The sequence below is a fragment of the Calonectris borealis genome, chromosome 3, assembly GCF_964195595.1.
Source record: "Calonectris borealis chromosome 3, bCalBor7.hap1.2, whole genome shotgun sequence".
In the NCBI taxonomy this organism is placed as follows: Eukaryota; Metazoa; Chordata; class Aves; order Procellariiformes; family Procellariidae; genus Calonectris; species Calonectris borealis.
This window is the reverse complement of record NC_134314.1, coordinates 59,599,126-59,623,160: the sequence shown is the minus strand read 5'-3', so window position 1 is coordinate 59,623,160 and position 24,035 is coordinate 59,599,126. Positions and strand designations below refer to the sequence as shown.

At 39.0% G+C, this 24,035-nt stretch overlaps 1 protein-coding gene across 1 annotated transcript in view; it reads right to left on the bottom strand.

Annotated features, from left to right (window-relative positions):
• The window catches only part of NKAIN2 (sodium/potassium transporting ATPase interacting 2), a 562,467-nt gene that overhangs the window by 68,536 nt on the left and 469,896 nt on the right, over positions 1 to 24,035 (bottom strand). The window contains exon 4 of the mRNA XM_075145763.1: positions 15,711 to 15,911. Within this exon, the coding sequence (XP_075001864.1) occupies positions 15,711 to 15,911 (201 nt within the window). The remainder of the gene's footprint in view (positions 1 to 15,710; positions 15,912 to 24,035) is intronic.

Genomic DNA, 24,035 nt, shown 5'->3' with positions numbered 1-24,035 from the left:
TAGAGGAAAGCTCCTGAATGATCTATGCAGCTGAATAAGCTAACTCAAAAATGCCACTGAATCACTCTATGAGCCGGTTAACAGTCTAAATGCTTTTCATACCCTCTGGAAAATTCCCCCTGAGACTTGTTCAAAGCTTCCTGCGCTGACTCGAGCTCTCTAAGGAGCTGTGGATCAAACAGAGCCTGTTGCTCTTAAGTGTGCTAGCGCTGAACAAGGCACCTTTGCAAAGTTCAGCCCAAAGTTCAGAGGTGGCCCGAGATCAAGCTCCCCAGATTAAACATTGCTCAAGTGCAGGGCACTGGTTCAGTCGGCTGATGACAACTGTCATCTGTGGCTGTCCCTTTTCTCGAAATAGGCAGGATTAATTTTGTTATTCTGGAAGTACATCAACTCCTGTTATTATCCAAGTTGAGATTATACATCTCCCACCATCCCACTGATTCCCAGTGAGGATGATACCTTCGTATGACTTTGTAAACAAATCTGTTGGTTTTTTTTTAGTTTATGGACAATTGCACAACGAAGAAACAAAAAACTCCTTCTTTTTTCTTACTCATGTTCTTCTAGATTGTTTTAATTAAAACGCATCAGGAAGTTTAAGGAAGCTGAACAGCTACACAAAAGGAGCATTTCAGGATAGAGAATACAACGTACTGTGGTGGGATTTTGTTTGTCCCCGATATTTAAAAATCATAGGATTAAATGACTACTACTTCTTGTAATTTTTAGGCTCTTATAATCACAGTGAACCTCCCATCGGCACTACTATTTCCAAGATTAAAAAGAGACTGAAAATGCAGCACATATTGCTTACCTATGTTTTACATATAACCAGTATCATCATTTTTAATGACACTAACCTCTTTCAGTCAGTCAGAGCTTCACAACTCATAAAGGTGTAAACATGCAGACGGCATTTGGAAAGGACCTGATACTTTAGAAAATGACAATTTGTTTAGCTCATGCAGTTTACATTCCTGTAAAATTTGCTGTATCGTTATATTCTGATCGTTGCAGCAGGAAGCAATAATCATGGCAAGAAAGTGTTAACAGCCGGGGGAAAAATCCTTTTCTTATGACACACAGTGATTTTAGAAACATCTTTACAAAACACAAAGCCACTGAAACCTAAAATGCAGGTTCAGACAGAGCACAAAACAATGATTTAGGAGATTAATGCTTTTGAAGATGAGATCAATTCAGACAGTTTGTAACAGAAAATGTTTGCAAGAGTCCACTGCAATCTTTGAAATGTATCTGGGTTATGTATTTTGTACAGTTGGTATCTAGCCACAGCGAAATTTCTGCAGACATCTCTAATGGAGAATCAGGCGGCTGCTGTCTGAAAATGAGGCATCACCAGCTGATACAGCAAATGCCAAGTGGCTATTTAGCAGTGCCAGCTCACGCTAGACTCGCACAGAAAAAATACCTTCCTCCCCTTCTCCCATTTGTATCTAAATCTTCAGGAAACTAAATCACTTCCTAAAAGCAGGGATGGAGAAAGCAGTCTATTATTCCCTGACAGACCACAAAGTATTGTCCATATTGACAATCTGTTTTGTATAGGCAGGCTGCAGAAGCAGTAAATCCTATTAACCTGTTCAAAGTCAAATGAAGACATTTAGAAAACAGAACAGCTATTACAGGCAGTGGTGAAAGAAGACCATATCAAAGAAAGGTTAAATGGATGCACCAGCTATTAGATTATGCACAGTTACAACTGGAAAATCCCCCCAAACCTTTCTGTCACCTGCTCTTGCCCTTCGGGATATTAAATATATCCCCCCAGTCTAACTAGCTGACCATTCAAATACTATCCTCTGTTCTGTCAATGCTAATTTTCAAGATAAAAAATCAATTTCATGTTAACAGGACTACTATGGAAAATGCTTATGTTATACTATGGTTTTACTAATGCACACTTCCTCTACCCAAAACATATGGCATTTTGTGTGTACAGACCACTCTGGAGATTTACTGTAATTATGTCATGATGTGCTTATTGTTATGGATTCGGCAGCCTTTCTGCATCTCTACCTGCTTTGTTCAAGAGCAGCTGCTAGCTTCAAGCTGTTGCCTGTTTCCAGCGGCAGAAGCTGAATGAAGGAGTGCTTTCTAGGGAAGACATGTTTTGAAGCAGACATACTGACAATAAACCAATTCACTAGGGAGGCATAACATTGACTGGATAAAAGTCGAGTAATCATTCTATGATAATTTACCGAAACTGGGTGCAATTTGCTTTAAAATAAAAATTCCCTCTGCTGCTGATGTTGGACTTGGAGGCCTTTAACAGATAAAAGTGTGGCATTTGCTTTTATGAAGTAGCTGATCTTTGGAGATTCATTAAACCTCATTATTTCTTCTTATGCATAAGTGACTATTAATACTTACTCACTGAATGAGGGGAATGGGAAGAATGGGATTGTCTAAAGCAAGGCTCGACAGTCCTCTTCCCCGTACTCTCCCTGCTCGTCATGATTGAATACACTGAACTGAATTGCTAAGGAAAGCCTTGGTAATCTCTTGGTAAAATGGTGAGTGCTTCAGACGAGACTGCCCAGCACCGCCTTGATTTCTGTGCCTGGTTTTCATTGTGAATCAGCTGTGCGCGGTCAGTTCGCACTCCTCCCAGCTTCGGTGGGAGCGAGGAGGACCAGAGGATCCAGCCCCTTGTCAGCAGCCACTTCCCAACAGAGCACTCACAGAAAACAGGGTTATTTGAACAGCAGTTTCCCTAGATTGGAGACAGGGAATTACGTCTCAGTCCCAGATTTACTTTCCCTAATCTTTAGGAGAAGAGTATGTGGAAGGGGAAATGCTTAACTAAGTAGGAAGAACAATAGATGCAAAAATGTCGGAGATTCCTCTGCTGTGCTCTTGTTACACCCTCCTCGCTGGAAATGGCAGCTATTAATATTTTATTGACTTGAACCTCTAGGGTAGATTCCAGATGTCACTACTTGATCATTGTCTACATATAAGGAAAAATAGATTCTGTTGTGTCAATGTTGAATTCCCATCTATGGCAACAATCGTTACCACCAGATAAACGCTCCTGTGGTTTTGCAGATGCTTTTTTTCCTCAGGTTGTGACTATGTACACATGACCGATCTGTTCGCAGAACACTCGGACATCCAAAAATAAAATAAAGCAGAGGAAAAGACCCAACATTTCATTATTAATTTGTATACATTAAGAAATATCTATTTCCTTTACTGTGTTCAGAAAAGAATGGAAGTTAAGTTGGCAGAGCTCAAGGGTAGAGTTAAAAGGATGCTGCCTGCTGGGAATAAACTCTGCTCTATTGGTTTTGAAAACACGAATCACTTTATGCCAATCAGTTTCAAGCAGTCAGGTACTGAAAAAATGCTATCTCAATAGTGCTGCAGTTTAGGTGAACGGTGCTGTTAATGAGCACGTCTTGAAAGCCCCCCAAACACATCAACAGTACACGAATGTGCTCTCTACCTGTCCAACCACTGCTGAAGATAACATCTATTAAAGAAGTGGTGAGAATTGGCTGATGTCTTCTGAGAATATGTGCAAAGAACAGATTACCTCTTATTTCAAGGGAGAGTAATTTTCTTCAGCTGGATGTAACAATGACGTTTTTCACTAATGAATATTACTTGTCATTTAAAATCTGGGCTTCAGGTGGAAGCTTCAGCAAATTTACGACAAAAAGTTGTCTCAGACTCCACTCTCTTTAGAATTGCAGCACTGCAGAAGTCAGAGCTAAAAATCCTTAGGACGTGTCTACAGAGGATCTTTCTCTATTGCACACATTGTTTTGCATGCTATGTAAGCACTAAAAAATTAGGATTTTTCCTACAAATAATTAATTTTCCTTGCACATTACTAGGTTACAGTTCATGTTCCATTCCTGGACTCCAAGCTGTGGGCCACAGCATGACTCAGACACTAGCTGGAGATCTGGTTAGTGTCGGTATTACTACATCTCTAGGAAACACAGACTCTAAGTGTGTAATTGCCATGACATTGTGGATGTACAGAAGTGTATATAGACATAGTAACAACTGAAATAACCTGGAGACTGTCTTCTGGCCTGGAGGCCAAATGGTACGGCACAGCTTGTGTTCACACAAACAAGCTCTTTTTATCCCCCAGAACAAAATGAGCAGATCCAAACTGGCTATTACAGATGCTCCCTGATTTGTGCTACCCCTGCACACATGCCCCGACAATGTCTGGGACAGTGACAGCAGGTCTGGTCCAAATGCGTTACAGGGACTGTAGCAAAAGTTCAACATTATGGATATTCATGTTGCAGTTTTTAGGACGTGTCCTGTCCAAGTATAAATAACTGTGAAAGACCAGAGCCCAAGAAGCCAGCCGAGAAATCTAGCAGGAAACCAGGTACTAGTAATTGCCACTTGCCTACACTTTAAATGAAGTTCATTGACACTGTTATGTTAAGACAAAACATTTCAGGGCTGATGCATTTTCCAAAAGAGTCATGTTTCTTCAGAAAATTCCCACTCAGCTCTACTTCTGAAATTGCATAAGAAACTTCAGTCATCAAAAATAATATGAGCATCTTTCTGACCCCATTTTCTTGGCCTGCCTTGGACACTTATTCCAAGGATCCTAGGGTACACGGTTGCCACAGAAAGCTAGGTACTTTTTTCTGGAACGCAAAAGCCTTATTATGCTGTCTGTGCTAGAAAATGGGGAAAAAAGTTACAGAATTCATAATGTAGGAAATTTAGACTCTATCATTGAGTAGAACCTTCAAAACAGGTTCGGTTGCAGTTGCTGACATTGTTTGTCTTTGGTGAATTTAACAGACCAGATTTTCTGAACCGTGGTATTTTGACCAGAATTGTCATGACTAAAGCTGAAAAACAGGTAATTCTGTTTTCATAGAAAACCCTATACTTTTATATGCTCAGTTCATCTTTGGCACAGAAGCTGTGTTAACAGCAAACAAAAATAAAACATGAAGTATACTACGTAAAGTATACTGTACAAGTTTCAACACAAATTTGAAAGCCTCACCAGAAAACCAGCCATAGTACTGGCCTTTTCTGCATTTTTTGGGAAAATACGTTATTTTCCATAACCAAGTGAGGAAGTTGGCTCTGTGTTTTATCACTCCCTCTCTTATATTTAGGAAAAAATTACCTTAACTCATGAACTGAGGCCTCTTGCTTCCGGAACTGTAAGTTCTTTATGGGGTGTGAAGCAAAATGGCAAAATAATAGCTGTCACATTTGTATATGGCAGAACAAGGCAGGACTGTAATATCAGCAAGAATACTGAGCATGGTGATACTGGGGTGTATCTGTATTGTGGCTGCTTTTTTTTATATTTCTAAGGAGCAGCATTCATGTGTTTATTGTACCTTCAGAATCAGCTCAGGAATGGGGTTGGTGAACCTGGCACTTGACTATGAGTTTTCAGTATAAAGAGGGATTCCTTTTTGTTTAATTACATGTTGTAATGGAATACTTATGATTACAGAAGCTTGTGCTATTTATTGTTATTCCTGTTCTTCTTAATATTATTCTTGCATCTAAAGCACATGTAATTTGCAAATTCACTTGTAGAGAAAGAAAATCGAATGGACTAGGCTCTTTGTCCAGAATCTCTTCAAAACATAAAAAACCTGTAGAGGCTCACCAAATCTAGGTAAAAAGACCCCAGTCCAAGGCATCTGACCTATGTATAGCTGGAAAGTGTTCACATGCAACTCTGATGCTATGACAGTGTTGTAAAAACGGTAACAGGACTTGGCTTGTACCAGAACTGAGGAATAATTTAAATCCCAGAAAGTCAGCAAGCAGCATCACCAGTCAGCACACCACCACCAGCACCACATAGCCCCAGGACAGCCATGAGGCACTGAACCTGGGGAACAATAATCTCATTGCTGTATCATATAACTATCTACCCTACAGGGTCAGCCAGAATCAGAGTCCCCTGTGTGAAGGAATACATATGAGATGGTCAAAACAAATTCTCCGGAAACTTCCCTCAGGCCTTAAAGCAATGAGTCTAATGTTCAGCTCTTGGTTATCACAATTCCGACCCCCGCAAAAAAATCACATTCACTATTTGCCTTTGTTAGTGCAAGAGGATCTGTGAGAGGCAAAACTGCTTCTTCCAGTCTCAGCTCATGCTGGTGCTGTTGCCTTTCATTTCATCAGGGAAATAAACCTCTCAGAGACAATCCTGTGTGCATTGGTCAGGTAACTCTATTTAAAGGTGACTTCTCTCCACTGAGTCAGAGCAAACTTGTTTTCAGCCAATTATCATATAACTTAGCTTTATACGAGCCCAGTTCATCAAGAAGGGAAGCTTTTAGGAAAATGAATGAGTACAATTCTATTGACAAAGCTCCCTGCTCATTAAAAAAACTTTTATGCTTTGATGTGTACAATTCAGTTTTCTGCAAGGAGTAGTGAAGAAATGCAGGTAAAATTTGATAGAAGCAACAACAGATAACACGTGTAGGCATAAAGAAATCTCTTTTTTTAATAATCCTTCGAAACACTAATGATATACACTCTAACATTATTGTGAAACAGAGAAACAGCAATATACTGTGCTCTGAGGCAATGTCAAAGATGCCTGAACCTGATGTTGCTCCTCTGCTAACATGACACGACAGTGTTATTAAATTAGCACTTTACACTGATTCATACCCTCTTCCCATTGTGTTGATTTTGCCCAGTCCTGCAGTGAAAAAACAGTCTTCCTAAAGTACCAATCTATATCATTAAGAATCAATTTTCTTTCAATCATTGTGTTGCCCTAGAAAGGAACTCCACCTTAATTAAATAATGTTATTTTTCCCCATTAGGTTCAAAGAGTCAAAACTTGATTACACGAGCTCTTGTCTCCTTTCTCATGTATAAATATTCTCACCATTCTACAAGCACAGGAGGAGGCAGCCGATGTGCAAGGTGTATGTGTGTGGAAGAGGTGGAGGCTGCTGTCAAAAGGGAAGTGGGGAAACAAAATTAGCAAGGGTAAATCTGAGCGAGGGCTTTTATGTGCTTCCTGCATAACTGAAGACATTTGTGCTGGCTAGAAAGGAAAATGGCATCAGGCTTATTACTGCAAATAGATGTACTATGTGCCACTCTTGGTCAGCACAAAGGAACTGGAAAATTAAGAATCCAGGGTTAGTTTGAGGGTCAGATGTTTTGCAAGATCTTTGGCTTTTTGCATTAGCAGCAAGTAGATCTGATCTTTATCTTCTTTTTTTTTTTTTTCCCCAGCATATCACATTGTATGTATTTTGAGCACAGGAATGGGGTATGATGGTTTATTAGCAGAACCCAAAGCCTACATCAATCGGTGACACTTCCCAAAAGATGAGTATTATCCATCTGAAATCAGTGAAGACCTTTAATCCAGTACAAGTTCTTAGATTGTTCCTTGCCCTAAGTCTTTGTAGCTCTGACAAAAGGACCTGTCCGTTTACTTTTAGCATTTCAACCTGGACAAGCCAGGCCAACTTATGTTTTGTTTGATTCTACTCATGTATATTTTGGGACCCAGAGAAACACTCTTTTGCTGTTTACTTCATTCCTAACAACATCATTAGTTAGACAGCTTTTATTTTTCATGTATTCCTATGACACCCTCCCTCATCTCCCCTGCCTTTGCTCTTTTGCCCCTCCTCCTATCACGCAGTCTGTCCTGCTGATACATCCACCCACACACTTTACACCCACTGCTCGCTTCTTTTAGTCCTGCTCTGTCATTTGCTGATGTCTCTGGAGGAACTGCCAGCCTTTTTCTCTCCTCAGGTCTCACCAATGTCTTCCCAAATAAAAAAGAAAATTAAAGGGAAAAAGAAAAAAGAGGTAGAATGTACTTTTCCCTTGCAGAAGGCTCGTTTCCCTTTCCTGCTCTAAACACAGGAGTTTTACAAGTCTCTGTTCCTTCAACCTCTGCTGTCCTGCTGATGCCCTCCTGATCTCTCACTCAGTGAGTCTCAGTTTCAGAGGAGCATCCTGCTTCTACGCGTGCCACGTCCTCTCCCTGCCCCTCACCAACGCCTCAGTCTAGACTGAGCCCATTTGGAAGGCTACTGCAGAGTTGGTTTTCCACAGCTTGCTTTATCCCTCCATTTCTTCTCCTTAGTTTCTTCCAGTGAAATTCAAATACTCCATTCACCTGCAAGGCGCTCTGCGGCTTGTCCCACCTGGCTTGTCCCCTCCTGTCAGTATGAGAGTGCACCACAGATGAGCCACCAGCTTGTTGTCAGCTACTTAATAAATTTCAAATTTTCACACACTTTCCTGTTTTGTTGCCCTTTAGGAGAATTTTCCATCAGATAATGAAAAGTTTACTCATTCTGGTTCATAGCTCTTTTTAGGGCTTTTCTATCATGCCTACAAAAAAACTGATAATGGTCAAACAAGAGGTGCGCTGAAACTGCAAACTGGTATTCCTTCTCTGTTTTCCTGTCTTGCCCCTCTTTTCTGTCTGTATGGATTGGCTGGCATTTTTTGTCCTTTGAAGGTTAGTTCTTTTGGACAGGAACTGCTGCTTTGCTTTGCAATCATACTGTCCTCAGCACTGTTGGGGTCTTTTAAGTGATATACTGTTAGAAACGTATTTGAACATGTGGGTCTAAAGCACAAATAGACAGTCCAGTAAAGAAATTCCTATGAGAGTACACGATTACCCACTACTTCCATCTCTCCACAAGGGCATGAGACTATTTAATGTCACCTGTGCTACGCTAACATTAAGGATTTTAAGAGTACCCTCTTCTAATTTTTATTAATCCTTGAGAGAAGTAGGGAACGTTAATGCTATTCTACTGTTCTAAGTGCTTAAATACACACACAGACCACCTTTCTGTAATATTTGATTACTTTGCAATGTTTAATGGAATTATCCTGGCAACATCTTTCTGAAATATTTAAGAACCATTGTTTGTATAGTACAGACAATAATTGGCATGAATTAAGCACCCTGCCAAAGGTCATACTGTAAGTCTGCAACACAGCAGAGATTTTGAAGCTTGTGTTCTAAGTGCATAGCTGTATTATTGCATCTTAATAACACAGTTATGCTTCATGATGTTTTAAATCAATCTGACAACATCAGAGCTTGAAAGTTATTATGCATGACGCAGACTTCGCAGAATCCCAAATAGTATACATTTACCGTAACAAGTATGGATGGATAATTACAAATTTTAAAGCATGAAATAATAATTTTAATGATTGCATGAAGCATACACTCAAGTGTAAATACAGGAAGGAACAAAAAGGAATTAAGACTAATATACGGCACATAAAAGTCAGTGGACAGGATCACTATGAAAATGGTCAATACTTTTATGTAACAGTTTACTTATGGTTTATTTATTTGGTATGTAAGTTACCATCAATAATGTAGATACAGTACATAAGAAATACTTTTTCCCCACTCATTTTACTGGAATAATATTACACAGTTCATCTTTTTGAGGGCTATATAACTAAAAACCAAATTGGCTAAGGTGATGCATTCACATTAGTCTTATTCCCATAACTCGGGCACTTAGTTCCACTAAAATCAATAGACTTGTGAGTGTGTAAGTGAGGAGTAAAAGACAAGCATAATAAATACTTTTAATCCTGCGTTGGCAAATAGATATGTAATTCTGTCACACTTATCTCCAAGGCTGATCTTTTATTTGCATATTTTCAGAGTTTTGATCTACAAATGGATTTTAATTTGTCAACTTTTGCAAGAACAGCCTTGTGGGAGTGGGGGCAGGTCATACATAATCAAAGAGTAAAACACGGGCAGAAGGAAGATGTAGAGAATCTGAGCTTGATTTCTGTATGAAATGCAATTACCATTATTATAATTTCCTTGTACCACACAAAGGCCTTACTGTACTGGGTGCCATCCACATTTAGAGGCTTTTTGAGAGATCCAAGAGATCCCTATCTATGCAGATGGTACAGTGTCTTATAAACCGAACATGAAAAATTTAGGCATGCTTTCCTCTCTGCAGCACTTGGGAAGAGGCACAGAGAGACAAAATGACTTTCCTAAGGACATTGTGGTAGACCTGGAAGCAGAACCCACTGAGCTGAACCACAGCTCAAGGCCTGAACTGAAAAGATTTCCACCTTCTGTTATAAGACAAGAGTTCAATAACAAGTGCAAATGAAGAAAATTGTACATAGGATCCGTAGCTAGAATTAGACATTGCTGGTGTGGGTGCCTGTGAAACTGCGAGCTTGTGACTCTTTTTTAGCTGTGTGACCAAAAAGCTGGTATGCATGTACTATTTATACACAGAGCCAACGACAACCTTAAGCACTGACGTTACATGCCAAGGTTAGCAGGGGTGTACACTCTGCACTGTGTCCCTCCCAGGCACTGCCCTCCCCATGGTGAAGTGCCAGATATACCTCCTATTTTTTAGGGGTGGCTGGGAACTTTTATTCAGCCTCCACTCTGTAAATATTATACAGAATGTAACTCAAATTTCACAAACCAGTAGCAAATCAAATCTCCATTAGTACCACTGACCTCATTCTTTACCTGGAACAATTCTCTCCAGAGATCAGTAATTTAAGAATATTTATCCTTGATAACCCAGAAGTCCTGAAAATGAAATAACTTCTCTGATGTAAGCAGCAAGAATCAATAACCATTAAGCACACAAGGACACTTTAATGTATGAAGCATATGGGTATCCAAGTCATGCCATCGCCAGACCAGGTCATTTTGGTAATATGTAGGCACCAAGGACAGGCAGAGCTGTGGTCCTTGCAGAGCACATTGGATGGTCCAGGTGCTCAAGATATCATAGCTCTGTAAATGGGACTTCCCTGGGAGAGAAGAGTCGAGTGGAGAATTTTGCCCAGTATGTGAGCACATTGAAGGTTAGCTTTGTGCAACAAAAAAAAATGCATTAGCTGTAGCTGAAACTATGCATTTTTTCTCCATGTATCAGCACAGCATTAAATAAATTACTGTTGCTGTCAAAGCGCAATGAAGCTAAGATTTCACCTTTACAGATTCAGCTATGATATTCACCAAGAATTGGGGCGGGCAGGAAAGGAAGGAGTTGTTCCATAGAAATACCTTCCCCACATGTTTTCCCAGACCCCAGGGTTTCACACAAAGCAGAACAAATCACACCCTTAGCAGTTCTGTTCAGTTCCATACAGCTGCGTGCTGCAGGTGGTGCCCTAAAAATATGTTTGTTTATTCTGCAGCACTGCAGGCTGCAAAGCTGCGCTTAAGAATGAAATAGATTCCCCTCCCTCGCATTCTCCCTGAACCCCTCTCTCTTTTTAACTTGCTGGAAGAAGATGGTAAGACATAGAGGTAAAGTGATAGCAATGTGGCTCAGTCTCAGAAGAACCAAATGGGAGGTATTGGTATGGAGCATGGAGTGAAAACTGACAAGCATGGTGTGTGGCACTGAGATTTTGGTGGTGTACCACTTCAGAGGCAACTACCACAATAATTCAGTGAAAAAGCAGTGGAAGTTTTTCAAAATAGATTTCCATACACATGAAAAAAAATCAGACAGCGGCTGAGGAAGAAGTAGTGTGCTGACATGGGAATGGCTACGAGACAGACATAAATGTGCATTATATGGTCATTTTTTATATCCGTGATACCAGGATTGATTTACTGATAGGCTCTACAGAGGCTGTAGTCTTCCACCAGCATCACCCAATGCACTAAGTGCTCTGTGTCATGGGACAAAGGAGTGGCGGTGGCTGCTTTGCAGCCCCTATTATCACTGTGGGCTATTCCAGCCCTGCTTTGCATACCTAAATGTTAAATACCCAATTTGGTATAATCCTTATTTTATCAGAGCATTTTCTTGCACACATTAGTTCTTAAATAATTTTACCTCATTTTGAAGATTTTCTAAATCATGAGCATTCAGCTGGTCAAAGTATAGAGATCACCAAACTGAATTTTCTGTCACTTCTTCAGTGTGAGCTAAACTAACAATTTTGTCCAGCTGTTTGTTTATCCTGAGCAAAATCCAGTCCTCAGGAGAAGCTGGCAAAATATCTGTGCATCATCACATCTGTCACTCTTTAGTCTCTAAGGCTGCTATTACACAATGAACACCACCACTCTGCACACCGGGGACTCTCCTGACCTTTGGGATCATTTAACCTTCCAGTTGTTTTAATTACTACTTTGTTTAAGCAGTACGAGAAATTAAAATTCTCCAAAATTTCACTCTCAAAAAAATAAAATCTGTGTTGACTTGCACAAAATTAGCAACAGCATTTGTTTGGTTCACAGCTCTTTGCTTCTAGGACATGTTCCTCTGGGGAGAGAAGATCTCTTGGAGACTATGAGTATTCTGCATCTCCTCTATCTGTCTGCAATCCTTGAAATATTCCACAGCCCACCTTGAGGCTTGCTTTTCAGAAAGTATAAACCATGGGGGCTTTATAGCTTTTATCTCAGCTGTCATATTCATTCCACTAAGTAATCCACAGCAAATATCACATCTATGTGAACCCTAACCTTCTGTAGCTGGATTCCTTGTGAGCTTATTGTCAAGCTGTACCAAATACACTCAGTATAATGTTTTCAAAGACTGATATAAGTGGTCCTCAATGAAGCTGAATGTCTTTGTAACTTTTTATCTGTAGGCAGTAGAAAACATCCTTAAAAACATGCAGCAGTGCCACCAGCCCATGAAGAAGCCAAGATCAACATTAGCTTGATCATTGTCATGAACATACAGAAATACAAAAGAAAGCAAGTAACCAATTTGTAAGATGCAATTTATAGTTTTAAGTTAAAGTGCAAGATCCACTTAAGTGCCCATAAAAGAAAATTGAAAGGAAAGATTAATTTCTTTCTAGTAACTGGAGATAAATCTGATGTAAGGCTTGGGTTTGTTGAAAGCTAGTTTGCTGAAAACCAAGCAATATCTGCTCTTCTAACTTTCTGTTATATGTCACTGAGCAGTACCAGGTAATTCCTCTGTTTCTCACCACATTTAATATGATAGTGAATTTATACTGGCTTTTCTATAAGAAAAAGAACTCCATGGCCACAACTAGAAATGTGAAAATGATGTAAACTGTAAAGTTGCAAGTACCAGATTTGGAGAATTGGCCCATACTTATACTGTATAGCTCTTTACCTATGATAATCACATTTACAGTAACATGAATGGAAATATAAAACCATGGATTACCAATGGTTTGTTATTCTGAACCATTCCCCTGGCTTCCAAAGAATGACCTTATCCAGAAACACAGCTCTATTTAGGTACAGACACACAAAAAAACCTTGTTGCATAAAGAACAGAACTGAGCTTGAACTTCCTTGAGTTTCTTGTTCATCATTCATTACATACAAAAAATAAAGCAGAAAAATAAGCCTGTATATCTCATTTGGAGGCCTTGAGAGTAGAAAGATTCTACAGAGGGATCTGGACAGGCTGGATCGATGGGCCAAGGTCAACTGTATGAGGCTGAACAAGGTCAAGTGCCGGCTCCTGCACTTGGGTCACAAAACCCCCATGCAACGCTACAGGCTTGGGGAAGAGTGGCTGGAAAGCTGCCCAGAGGAAAAGGACCTGGGGGTGCTGATTGACAGCCGGCTGAACATGAGCCGGCAGTGTGCCCAGGTGGCCAAAAAGGCCAACGGCATCCTGGCCTGTATCAGCAATAGTGTGGCCAGCAGGAGCAGGGAGGTGATCGTGCCCCTGTACTCGGCACTGGTGAGGCTGCACCTCGAATGCTGTGTTCAGTTTTGGGCCCCTCACTACAAGAAGGACATGGAGGTGCTGGAGCGTGTCCAGAGGAGGGCACTGAAGCTGGTGAAGGGCCTGAAGAACAAGTCTTATGAGGAGCGGCTGAGGGAACTGGGGTTGTTTAGTCTGGAGAAGAGGAGGCTGAGGGGAGACCTCATCGCTCTCTACAACTACCTGAAAGGAGGTTGTAGCAGGGTGTTGGAGGGTGTAGGTCTCCTCCCAAGTAACAAATAGAGATATAATGATAAGATGAGAGGAAATGACCTCAAGTTGTGCCAGGGGAGGTTTAGACTGGATATTAGGAAAAATTTCATCACCGAAAGGGTTATCAAGCATTGGAACAGGCTGCCCAGGGAAGTGGTTGAGTCACCATCCCTGGAGGTATTTAAAAGACGTGTAAATGTGGCACTTAGGGACATGGTTTAGTAGCGGACTTGGCAGTGCTAGGTTAATGCTTGGACTTGATGATGTTAAAAGTCTTTTCCAACGTAAATGATTCTACAATTCTATGATTCTATGAGTCAAGCTTGAGTGATAACTATTGCTTGTAAATAAAATTGTAAAGCTATTTTAATCTTATTTACTTATTCACACTGATTTTGTTGCACTTTTCTCTTTGTCTCTTTTGCACCAGCTGTAGCTTGTGAAAATTGCAGGTATGAACTATCTGGCGAAAGGGCTGCTCTTGTCTTCCAGATATATCTAGTACCTGCCTTGCTACCTACTTGGTCAGGGTCCCTTTGTTCTGCTACAACACGGCAAGCTGAGGAGCATGGAGGAGACCTGGGATGGCTCCACTGAAGGGAGGTAGCTGGGCTTTCAGGTGCATCAGCCACCAACCTTTTACACGCAGAGCCCCCACAGAGGTGTATTGACTCAGAGATATATTGTCCTGAACTCACCTGGTACTTGGCCATTTCCAGCTAGGCTGGGAAATAGATGGAAAAGCTGCTCACATTTTGGGTAGCTGAGGGCCACATTATATATTATGGACTGTCCAACTGCTTTACATTAACTTCTGGATGTGACTAACCAAATTTCCTCTCTCTTTTGCCAGTATGGTCCCTCTTCGAACAAAACATTGGAATCTTTTGAACAAAAAATTTATATAGAGGGAGTCATGTACCGAGGCACTGGTTCAAATTTATATGTGTAGTAACATTTATTGCAATCATATATATCTCCACCTGGGCATGAACATGTGTGTATCACTAGAGCAAACATAAAAATGCAGATTGTCATTCAATGTAATTAATTCAGTGCTTATGTCATCTTTTCACCTAGGTCAGAGACAACACAAGTCAAAATGATTAGTACAGGTAAATATGGTTGAAAAACCTATCAATTTCCCCCAAAAGAAGCTATTTTCATTCCTTATAAATTTTCTGCAGTGTAACAGTGGATTCTTATCCTCCTAAAAAGATTAAAGATTTCTGGTTTTGATTTTCATACAAGTACAACATTTTGTTCTTTTGGGAAGAATCTTTCCCATTCTCCTCCAGTGCATATTGATTAATATGGTTAAAAACAAACTGATCACTTTTGAGTCCTGTGAACTGATCAGTGAATCTATTTTTACTGTTGAAAATTTCTCCTTCATTTTGGCTTTTCTTTTGTATTCAGTTTGGCTTTCACAGCAATATCTGTAATTTCTTACTGTGTCACAACTTACATCCTACAGTGTAATTTGAATGTAACCTGCTACAAAAGATTTGTGGCATGGTCAATGGTCAAAATGGAGGTCAGGAAAACAGAGTGTGTCATGTCATCGGTTCTCACAGCAATAAACATATATGTTGGAGCTTTTCGTGTATGGGTGTCAACAGAGTTTCATAACAAAACTAACACTTAGAGCCAAGGTTTGTAAATGAATGCCACAATATTCTGCTATTCTGGTAATGACGTTTTGCAAGAAGAAATCTAGAAAAGGTGGTGGAAGTAAAGCTATCTGTAAACACTTACTGCAAGGAAGATCTGAAGAGAACTGTGAGCCACTTCTATGTACTGATATTCAAGAAAACACCCCGAGACAGTGATATAACGATGATCCTCTGGTGCCCAGTCTGGGGCTGGGGTTACTGAGGTCACGGTGCAGCCCGGCCCATTCTCCATCCACCAAGAACGATGCATTGAGATATTAAATGTCAGAATGAGATCTGTTTCCTGCAAAAGAACAAGTGAAGAATTAATGTGCTGGGATGGTACTCCAGTATGAAATGCCTCAGCAAGAGATTTCACAGGATGCATAAAGAAGCAAAGAGCAGCCGTAAAACTGCACTGTCACATGAAAGTTAGTGGAGCTTGCCTGCAGCGAGCACAAGTAGCTGTATCTTGGCAGGCAGAATTGCTTTGGAGCAGAAGAATAATACTGCAAGCCAGGATCTGTTCCTAGACATTATGGTAGCCTAGACTATAGCAGTCATTTCTGTTACATTGCCCATTTTCCTGCAGAAACCACAAGGACGTGCACATTTACACAGCAATTCTGCTCTGCTCGGTTCCTAGAAATACAGCCCATAGTTTGGTGGCCTGATGTACCCAACTATACAAGAGTCCTCAGGAACCAAGACTTCATAGACATTAATATGTGTGGGTCATCTGCAAGGAGTTTTGTCTCATGGACCCTGCGAAGCAGACCTGTGGTAGCTCTACTGAGATATTTGAGAAGATGCAAAAAAAGGATTCTGTACATTTGCTTACAAGCAAAACCTCTTCGTAATGCCTCTCTCAGATTTCCAACTTCCTAGGAGTCTGTAAGGAAACAGCTAGCGAGCGTTGCCTTGTCTAAAGACTGCTTAGCTTGTTAAAAAGGAGGGGCAGAGGCCTGCAACCTTTAACTCCCATGCAGCTAGTGCAATGGAGTAACTAGTCAGCCATGCTTTCCATTAAGATTGCATTTATAAATAGCTCATAAAGGATTAATAAATCATTAATATACATCATAAACAATACTACGGATATGACTTTCATAAATTATACTTGGTTGCACATTACTTGAGGGTGTTATACATAGTTATAACAAAACTATGGACTTTGTGGATTCCATAATAGCCTACAGTGTTTACCAACCCTTTATAAATAATTTATAAATATAACCTCACTGTAAAGTGTGACTATCTAGTCTGTGTGCACATGTGCTCAGTCATGCAAAAAAAATTGCTTTTAAGTAATGTCTTTGGAAAGCCAAACTCTCCCCACACCTAACCTACATTTTTTTCACCCTGTTGATGACATTAATAATTAAGATTCTCATAAAGATTTTAAAATGTAACTATTTAATTAGGTTTACTGTGCCAAAAGGAATAGAATGCTGTTCTGTAGCAGATATGTTGTGTCCACATTTCCCTCCCTTCAAAAATAGTCATTTTTTAAGTCCCATTTATGTTCCCTTTTTGCACTAACTCATGCAAAGGTAACTCCATCCAGAGAGGTTTTGGATAATGTTATGACTGACACATCAATCGATCCGTGATTGCACTTGACACTGTAGTGTAGCTGAATGTTTTTTCTTTAAGTTGCAGTTCTTGTCTAAACGTGCAGAAATTTTGTACATTTTAAAAAAATCAGTTACTACTCCGCATAAGTACACCAAGCTATCTGATGGCAGGAAGGACCATAAATATTTTTGCAATGAATAATTACCCTACATTCTCACAACAGCCCAATCTAGCAAATAATAAGCTGTATGTGAAAACATATGCTGCTTCACATGAATTTAGTCATGCAACTAACTTCAAGCATTTGAACGTGATCAAAGCAATAGTGAACATTTGTATAAACTACGCAAATTTCCCCAAAATAGATATATTTACCTACAAGTCTTCACCCCCAACAAACCTCTCCTTTCTCTGGACCCCTTCCTACCAAAGCTGCAAACACTGGAAAGTGTCTGCCAGATGTTTCTTGGAAATGGGCATTTTTACCTTACATCCAAGCCAGACTATTTTTCTTTCTGGAGTCAGGGCTGTTACGGCCCCTCAGTAGCACTTGGTGTAAGAAGTTGAAGAATGGGTATCTTTGGAGTGACTTTGCTTAAAGTAATAGATTTATTCCTGAATGACTGAAATTGGAATCCATCATGTTATTGTCAGAAGACCTTTAAGCCATTCTAGTTACCATGGAAAATTCTTAACCTCTAGACTCTTATCAGAGATGCAGCATGAATGAATAGGACTCATTGGCTCTGTTTTATCATTTACAATACCTTCAGAAGAATCGTGATGGACTAAAAATATTTTACAAAGTGTAGACAAGGGATGAAAAACGTATTCCTTGAAAAAGAAAGGGATAAACTGGCTTGCAGGAACTGAGTATTTGTTATGCATCTGCCAGATGAAGTTAAAATGTATCAGGAGGAGCTAAACATAAAAATCAAAACTGGGCTCTGTGGTTAGAACATTATTGCTCTAGAGAGCAAACAGTTATGTTTGCTTACAAAGGGTGCAGTAATCCAAAACTTTACCTGTTAAAAGCACAAGTAAATTTCCAAGTTGCACAGGAAATATAATCACACATTAAAATATTTATAATTACATATGTAAATAAAACTTCACAAAGTCCAGCTTTCTTCCATCCCTGAATTTATCCCCAGATGATTTTCTGAAATCATTTGTTATATTTAGAAAATTCTCTTGCCCTCAAATAATCTTTTGGCAGTTAAGTTGAATGCTGTAATTAGCACTAAATAATCTTGTTTTGTTCAGGAATAGTCTTTTAGTGCTTACCAGTAAAAAATTACAGATCTTCATCAGATCTATATTTATTTCTATCTCCGAGTAATCAGTAAAATGCTGTGTTGTTTCCTCTGCTCATAAAATGGACCTGATGCCTGTCACAGAAATGTTATATTCCTTAACTCTTTATAATAGTAAAAACAAATAAATCCTACTGAAAACCCCAACTTCAAATCTTAAAGAACTTTTAATAATGTGGTTGAGGAGGCTGTTGTGAAGCATAGCTATTACGTATTGAACCAGTTAACAAACAAGGTCAACTTCAGAAAGCAAAGCAATAAACAGATGTGAAATCTGGTTCTGGTAAGATTAGACATCATCCATGGCTCAGGTCAAACTTGGCTGGAATAAAAATGAAATCAGATTTTGACAAGCCAACATGTAAGTTAGACCCTGTAAATTCCTATCCTCACAATATGGGGATAAGGATAAATACAGAAGGAGCCTATTCACTACAAAGTCAGCTGTTGCACAGTTAAATCTTCTCAGGTATAAATTGTTATGGGCTTTGAACTTGCCTATAACCTTCAAAACATCTCTCCCACCTATATGCAACCATATTAGCAGAGCAGTTCCTGTTGCTTAGTAGTGAAGGTCACCCAGCTTACGAAAAAGTTTTACTTCCTAGTGAGAAAACTGTTAAGGACTTGAATCTCCTTGCAGAACTGTGTAAGCCAAGGAGGGGATGATGTATCTATCATTAACATCTCTTATACTGAAAACATTTAGAGCTATTTTTGGACAAACTCTGCTTGCTATTTACTTTGTTCGCTGTTTGAATACAGTTTTAGTGGACATAGACAAAGTCTACACTGGAAGCTGGGGATTTGTTCTACTCTCCAGTGTATTTGCCGTCTGTTTTCTTTCCAACATCTGTGGCTCAAACATTGTTCAGGGTAATGCAGAGAAATGGTCTGATAAGCCTCGAAGCTATGAAACCTAACAAGAACTGTTGGTACACATTGGGCATGCCAATACGGTGTTGTTCACAGTCTGTATGTCAAGGAAGATTTCATTATCCTAAATTCAACAAACAGCTGCTTCCTTCATGGACACAGAAATACATCTCTATGGGCTTTATTGATGAGCACTGTGCTGCTTTTGTAAATCCTGCTGGTATTTGTCAAGCCTGTTAATGAAAATTGGTGCATTAAAATAGATTTTGCTATTCATCAAGCAGTAAAAAAACAGAGGAAAATATTTGGTAGGACATCTTTGCTGACATTCTTAAGATGTGCTGGTATTTGTAGTGGTCAGGAGAAGTACTGCTGGATTAGACAAAGGCTAGAGTTTGGAGGTCTCAGAGACTCAGATCTCGGAGATTAGAAGCTGAGACATCTTCAAATTAAGTCTGTAATTTTATTTCGGCATAGTTTGTAAAAAATGTTGAGCTGTCATGGTTTTGTGCCTGTGTTTAATACGGTAGATAACAACTTTTGCTGGGGTTAACTGCACAGTACATAACATTTTCTGGCTGAGGGCAGCTGATGACAGAACATGGCAGCAGAAAGGTTTGTAAGAGCTGCCAGAAATGAATACAAACTTCTTTGCTTTGAGAAGCAGCAGAAGGACAGCAGCACTCAAAATGAAGATAGCTCTGTGTGTGTTATATTACTACTACTACATATTAGTAAGTATACTATCTCTATGTAGTAATTACAATATATTACTGTTTCAGTGGCTTTTGTTGGGTGCAGCTTAGAGAAGCTGATCCCAAACACAGTGCCAAGAGAAAAAAGAGGCAGCAGTGATTCAGTGTGATTCTCTTTGAAAGTCCAGGAGATCTCGCAGACTCAGGGAAATTAAATTGTACTGACTTCAATGGTTGTGTCTTGCTGTGTCATGGGAAATCAGTTTCTTCCATTTTTCTAATTAGGAATTGCTGAAATCTGTGCAAACCTGCCAAGCTTCTGTACAAGTTTTGTCAAATACAACCATGTAACCACTTGTTTCATTTTTCAAACTCAAACTAGCAAGAACAGGCTGCTTGGAGACTGAATGATCACACAAGGTTTCAGTGATAAAAGATCAGGGTCTGAAAGCATTTGTAGTTCCGGATGCCTTGGATGCTCAGAGGCCTCTACAGGCATATTTTTCTTCTGTTATCTCACTTTTCCACTAAAACTAGCTCCCATCAGGCAATACCATTTTCTCATGTAAGCAGACCTTTTCCTGTCTAAAGAAAAAATCTGCCCTCACCGAAGGGCCAAAATAGAACTTGGCAGCTGTGTTCCTTTTCTTTTTTCTTTTGTGTTTTTTTTTGTTTGTTTGTGGTTTTTTTTTTTCTTTTTAATCCACAGTTGATATACAGGAAATAATTATTGTATAATTGTGTAGGGATCATAGATATTTAAAGTTCCTGAGCCTTTTTATCCTGTTGCATCTGAACTGATTTTTAGCCTCTCCACTTTTTCATATGTGTGTGACACTTTCCCTTTCATTTGAATATTTTTTTCAGTAACCTAGAATCCTGTTCTTTAATTTCCTCTTACAAAACAATTTTGTACCAATATAACTCCAAAGCGGATATGGAATTTGATTTATATATGTGTCATTAATCAGATAAATTTTAACGAGTCTGAATCTACCCAACAGATTTACTTCTGAAGTTCATCCATGAAAACCAGCAAAAATTGTCTCACTGTTAGCTTTTCTCAGTATTCTGTTAAAAATGTTCCAAATGTATCTTAAGTGATTTCCACTGTACTTCCGAAGATTTCAATGAATTAGTTACAAAGATACCAGCATGAAAGACAGACATGACGCAGGTGTCCTGATTTACTTCTCTAAAATGAAACTAGAGGGTTATATCAATAAAATACTATAAAATAGTCCTCAAAAAGCATAGGTACTACTATGCAGGGATTGACATTGTCACTTATTATTCCATTATATGATACCTATCAATAATCTTACGAAATTGCTAGAGCTGCAATCAATGTTATCTTAATTAAGATCTTAATATTTTTCTAGTATTGGAATATGTACATTGACAAACCTAAAAATGTTAATCTGCTCTGTTTCAACTCATTTAAAAAAAAAAGATACCTGCTAAATCCCAGAATATTAATTTAATCAGTTCAGTGACATCAACATTTTTCATTAACATCTTTGTTCGAAGAATTTCTATCTATATAGTTCTTCAGTTAAAAATATCATAAAAAGAAAGTAGAAACTTTCAGTTTGTATTGCAAGGTTAAAATGATTACTACTATCCCACGAATATTTTTCATATTTAAACAGAATATTTTTAGACTAAGAATGTTCTGGGCTAAGATCCTTTGAATTTTTTTTGTGCAGAACAACAGAATTAAGCCCATTCCAGTAGCTCAATGTCACTTATCATGGGGACAAAGAAGTTACAGGCCCTGTGCTATCACAGAGAAATATTAATTTAGCTCTTGTACATATTTAGTGAAGATCCTGAGCACTAGAATTTTTGTAATTTCTTGGAAAATGACTTTCTGGAGGATTTAAGCTTCTGCAATGATAAAATACACTAAAATAGACAGCTGACCAGAGGCACTTGCATCCCAGAGTAGCAGCTAACTTCGCGGAATCTTATTTATTTCTCACTGTGGAGTAATCAGGGATATCATTCTGAAATTGAGAAAATTTGTTGAAGGAAATTGAGTTAACTGTAATACCTTGTTTTGAAAAGTTTCTGTTTTGACAAACTGCCATTCTTTGAGGAAAACAACTTGCCTCCAAACTTTGTTAATGTGGGTGTACAGCGGGCAGTTTTCCAGTCTCAGGTGATCTATGTTGTTCTATCCCTACTGATGGGCATGGGATTATTACCAGATCTTACTAAACCCAACAAAAACTAGCTTCTTTCATTCCAAAAGACAAATCTATTCTAAAGTTTGGATTAAACCTGAAGGTACAAAAATGCAATTTAAATATTTACTGGTGTACCAGAAGATGATAATCCCACAGATATCTTAGTAAAGTTTCTGCTTCGGGGTGGAACTGAGCGGCCTGATGTAGGGCAGGGGTCCAGAGCTGGAAACAGGGTGGTGGCACATAGTCTCTTTTCCCCCACCAAAGGTGTGTTCCACAAAACAAAACTAGCAAAGAATTTTATGATTCTACTAAACTCAGTGTGGTTCTGGATCTCTTTCCGAAGTGAAGTGAATGTTCTGAATGGTTCCCAAACCCTGACTATTCATTCTGAGTTGAAAACACATGATTTCGCTGCTTTCACAATGTATCAGTACTAGTTTTTTATGAATAAGTGTCCTGGTTCCGGCTGGGATAGGGTTAAAGCTTTTAAAGAAGTTTAAGTTCTTTAGCCTCTCGGGACTGATTTTTTTTCCTCTTCTTTTTAAATGGTAAAGAAGGTATGTCTCTTGCCTTGGTTTACCCAGGCAAATACACAGATCAATAGTGCTTAGAATTTGCAGACACAAATATAAATAACCTCTTAATTCTAAACAAAACCCTTCTAAGCACAAGGACATCTTATATTTGGATAATATCCAAAAGACTATGCAGAGCTTCCAGTGAGCTGGGAATACAGTTCTGCAGGCTGCAGACAGAAAGGTCTAGGCCTTGAGTGAAATAATAGGATGAAATGAATATCCTTAAAATGCTTCCATATTCTAGAATAAATGGTTTATTGAATTGTCGAACTACCTCAAGAATACTTTGCTTGATCATCTCTGCCCAAGGCAAAATTTTAGCATGATCCAGCATTTAGTAAGGAAGGATGCAGAAGTGTATGGTGTAGAACTTAAACATCAGTAGATTTATAAAGTGTATGCAGAAAGAAATTCCAGCTGATGTGATTTGTTCAGTGTCCCTTGGTGTTGGTTATTTCGAAGTATTAGGTGGTGTAAAACAAAATGCATGTGTACAGTGACAAATCTTTGTTTTCTGTTTCCTATGACTTTTTACTCTCTTTTAAAATGTAAATAATTCTCTTGTCTATCTTTTTTTTTGCTTTAAACAACCCAATTAATTAATGACTGTAGGATGGAGCTCATGTCTACAGTGAAGTATTTTTATTTTGTTTGAATCAGCCTCTGCTGTCAAATCTAGGAAAATCTACCACCAGCAGCAGGTACAGGAAAGAGTAAGTAGACTTGAACAGAGTTCTTAGACCACAGAAACAACGTTGTTATCCCAGAAGTGGTGTTAGGAAACATGAGATCATTGTCATGCAGAAGGGCTTCATGAAACACCAGGCTGAGGATAAATGCATGTTGTACATAGTGCTCTATAGTCTAAGCACTTCTAGCCAGCAGTGATTTTATACGCATTAAGATTTCAGAATAATTAAAAAGAAGCCTGGATGAGTTGGGAAATTACTAAAAAGCACGTGGGGACATTTTACTCTGTTTGATTTAAATCTAGCCCAGGTGAATATTTTCAGAAGGGTTTACTTCTGTGGGAAGGTTGCAGTGAGCTAAAGCATCAATTTAAAATGCATAGCTAGCCCTCACAACCCACTTGCATTCTCAGTATGAAATAAAATAGCCAGATTTAAATGTTTTGAATTCCTCTGCAGTCAATAGAAAGGACCCAGCTGAAAGAGAGTGCTAAGTATACC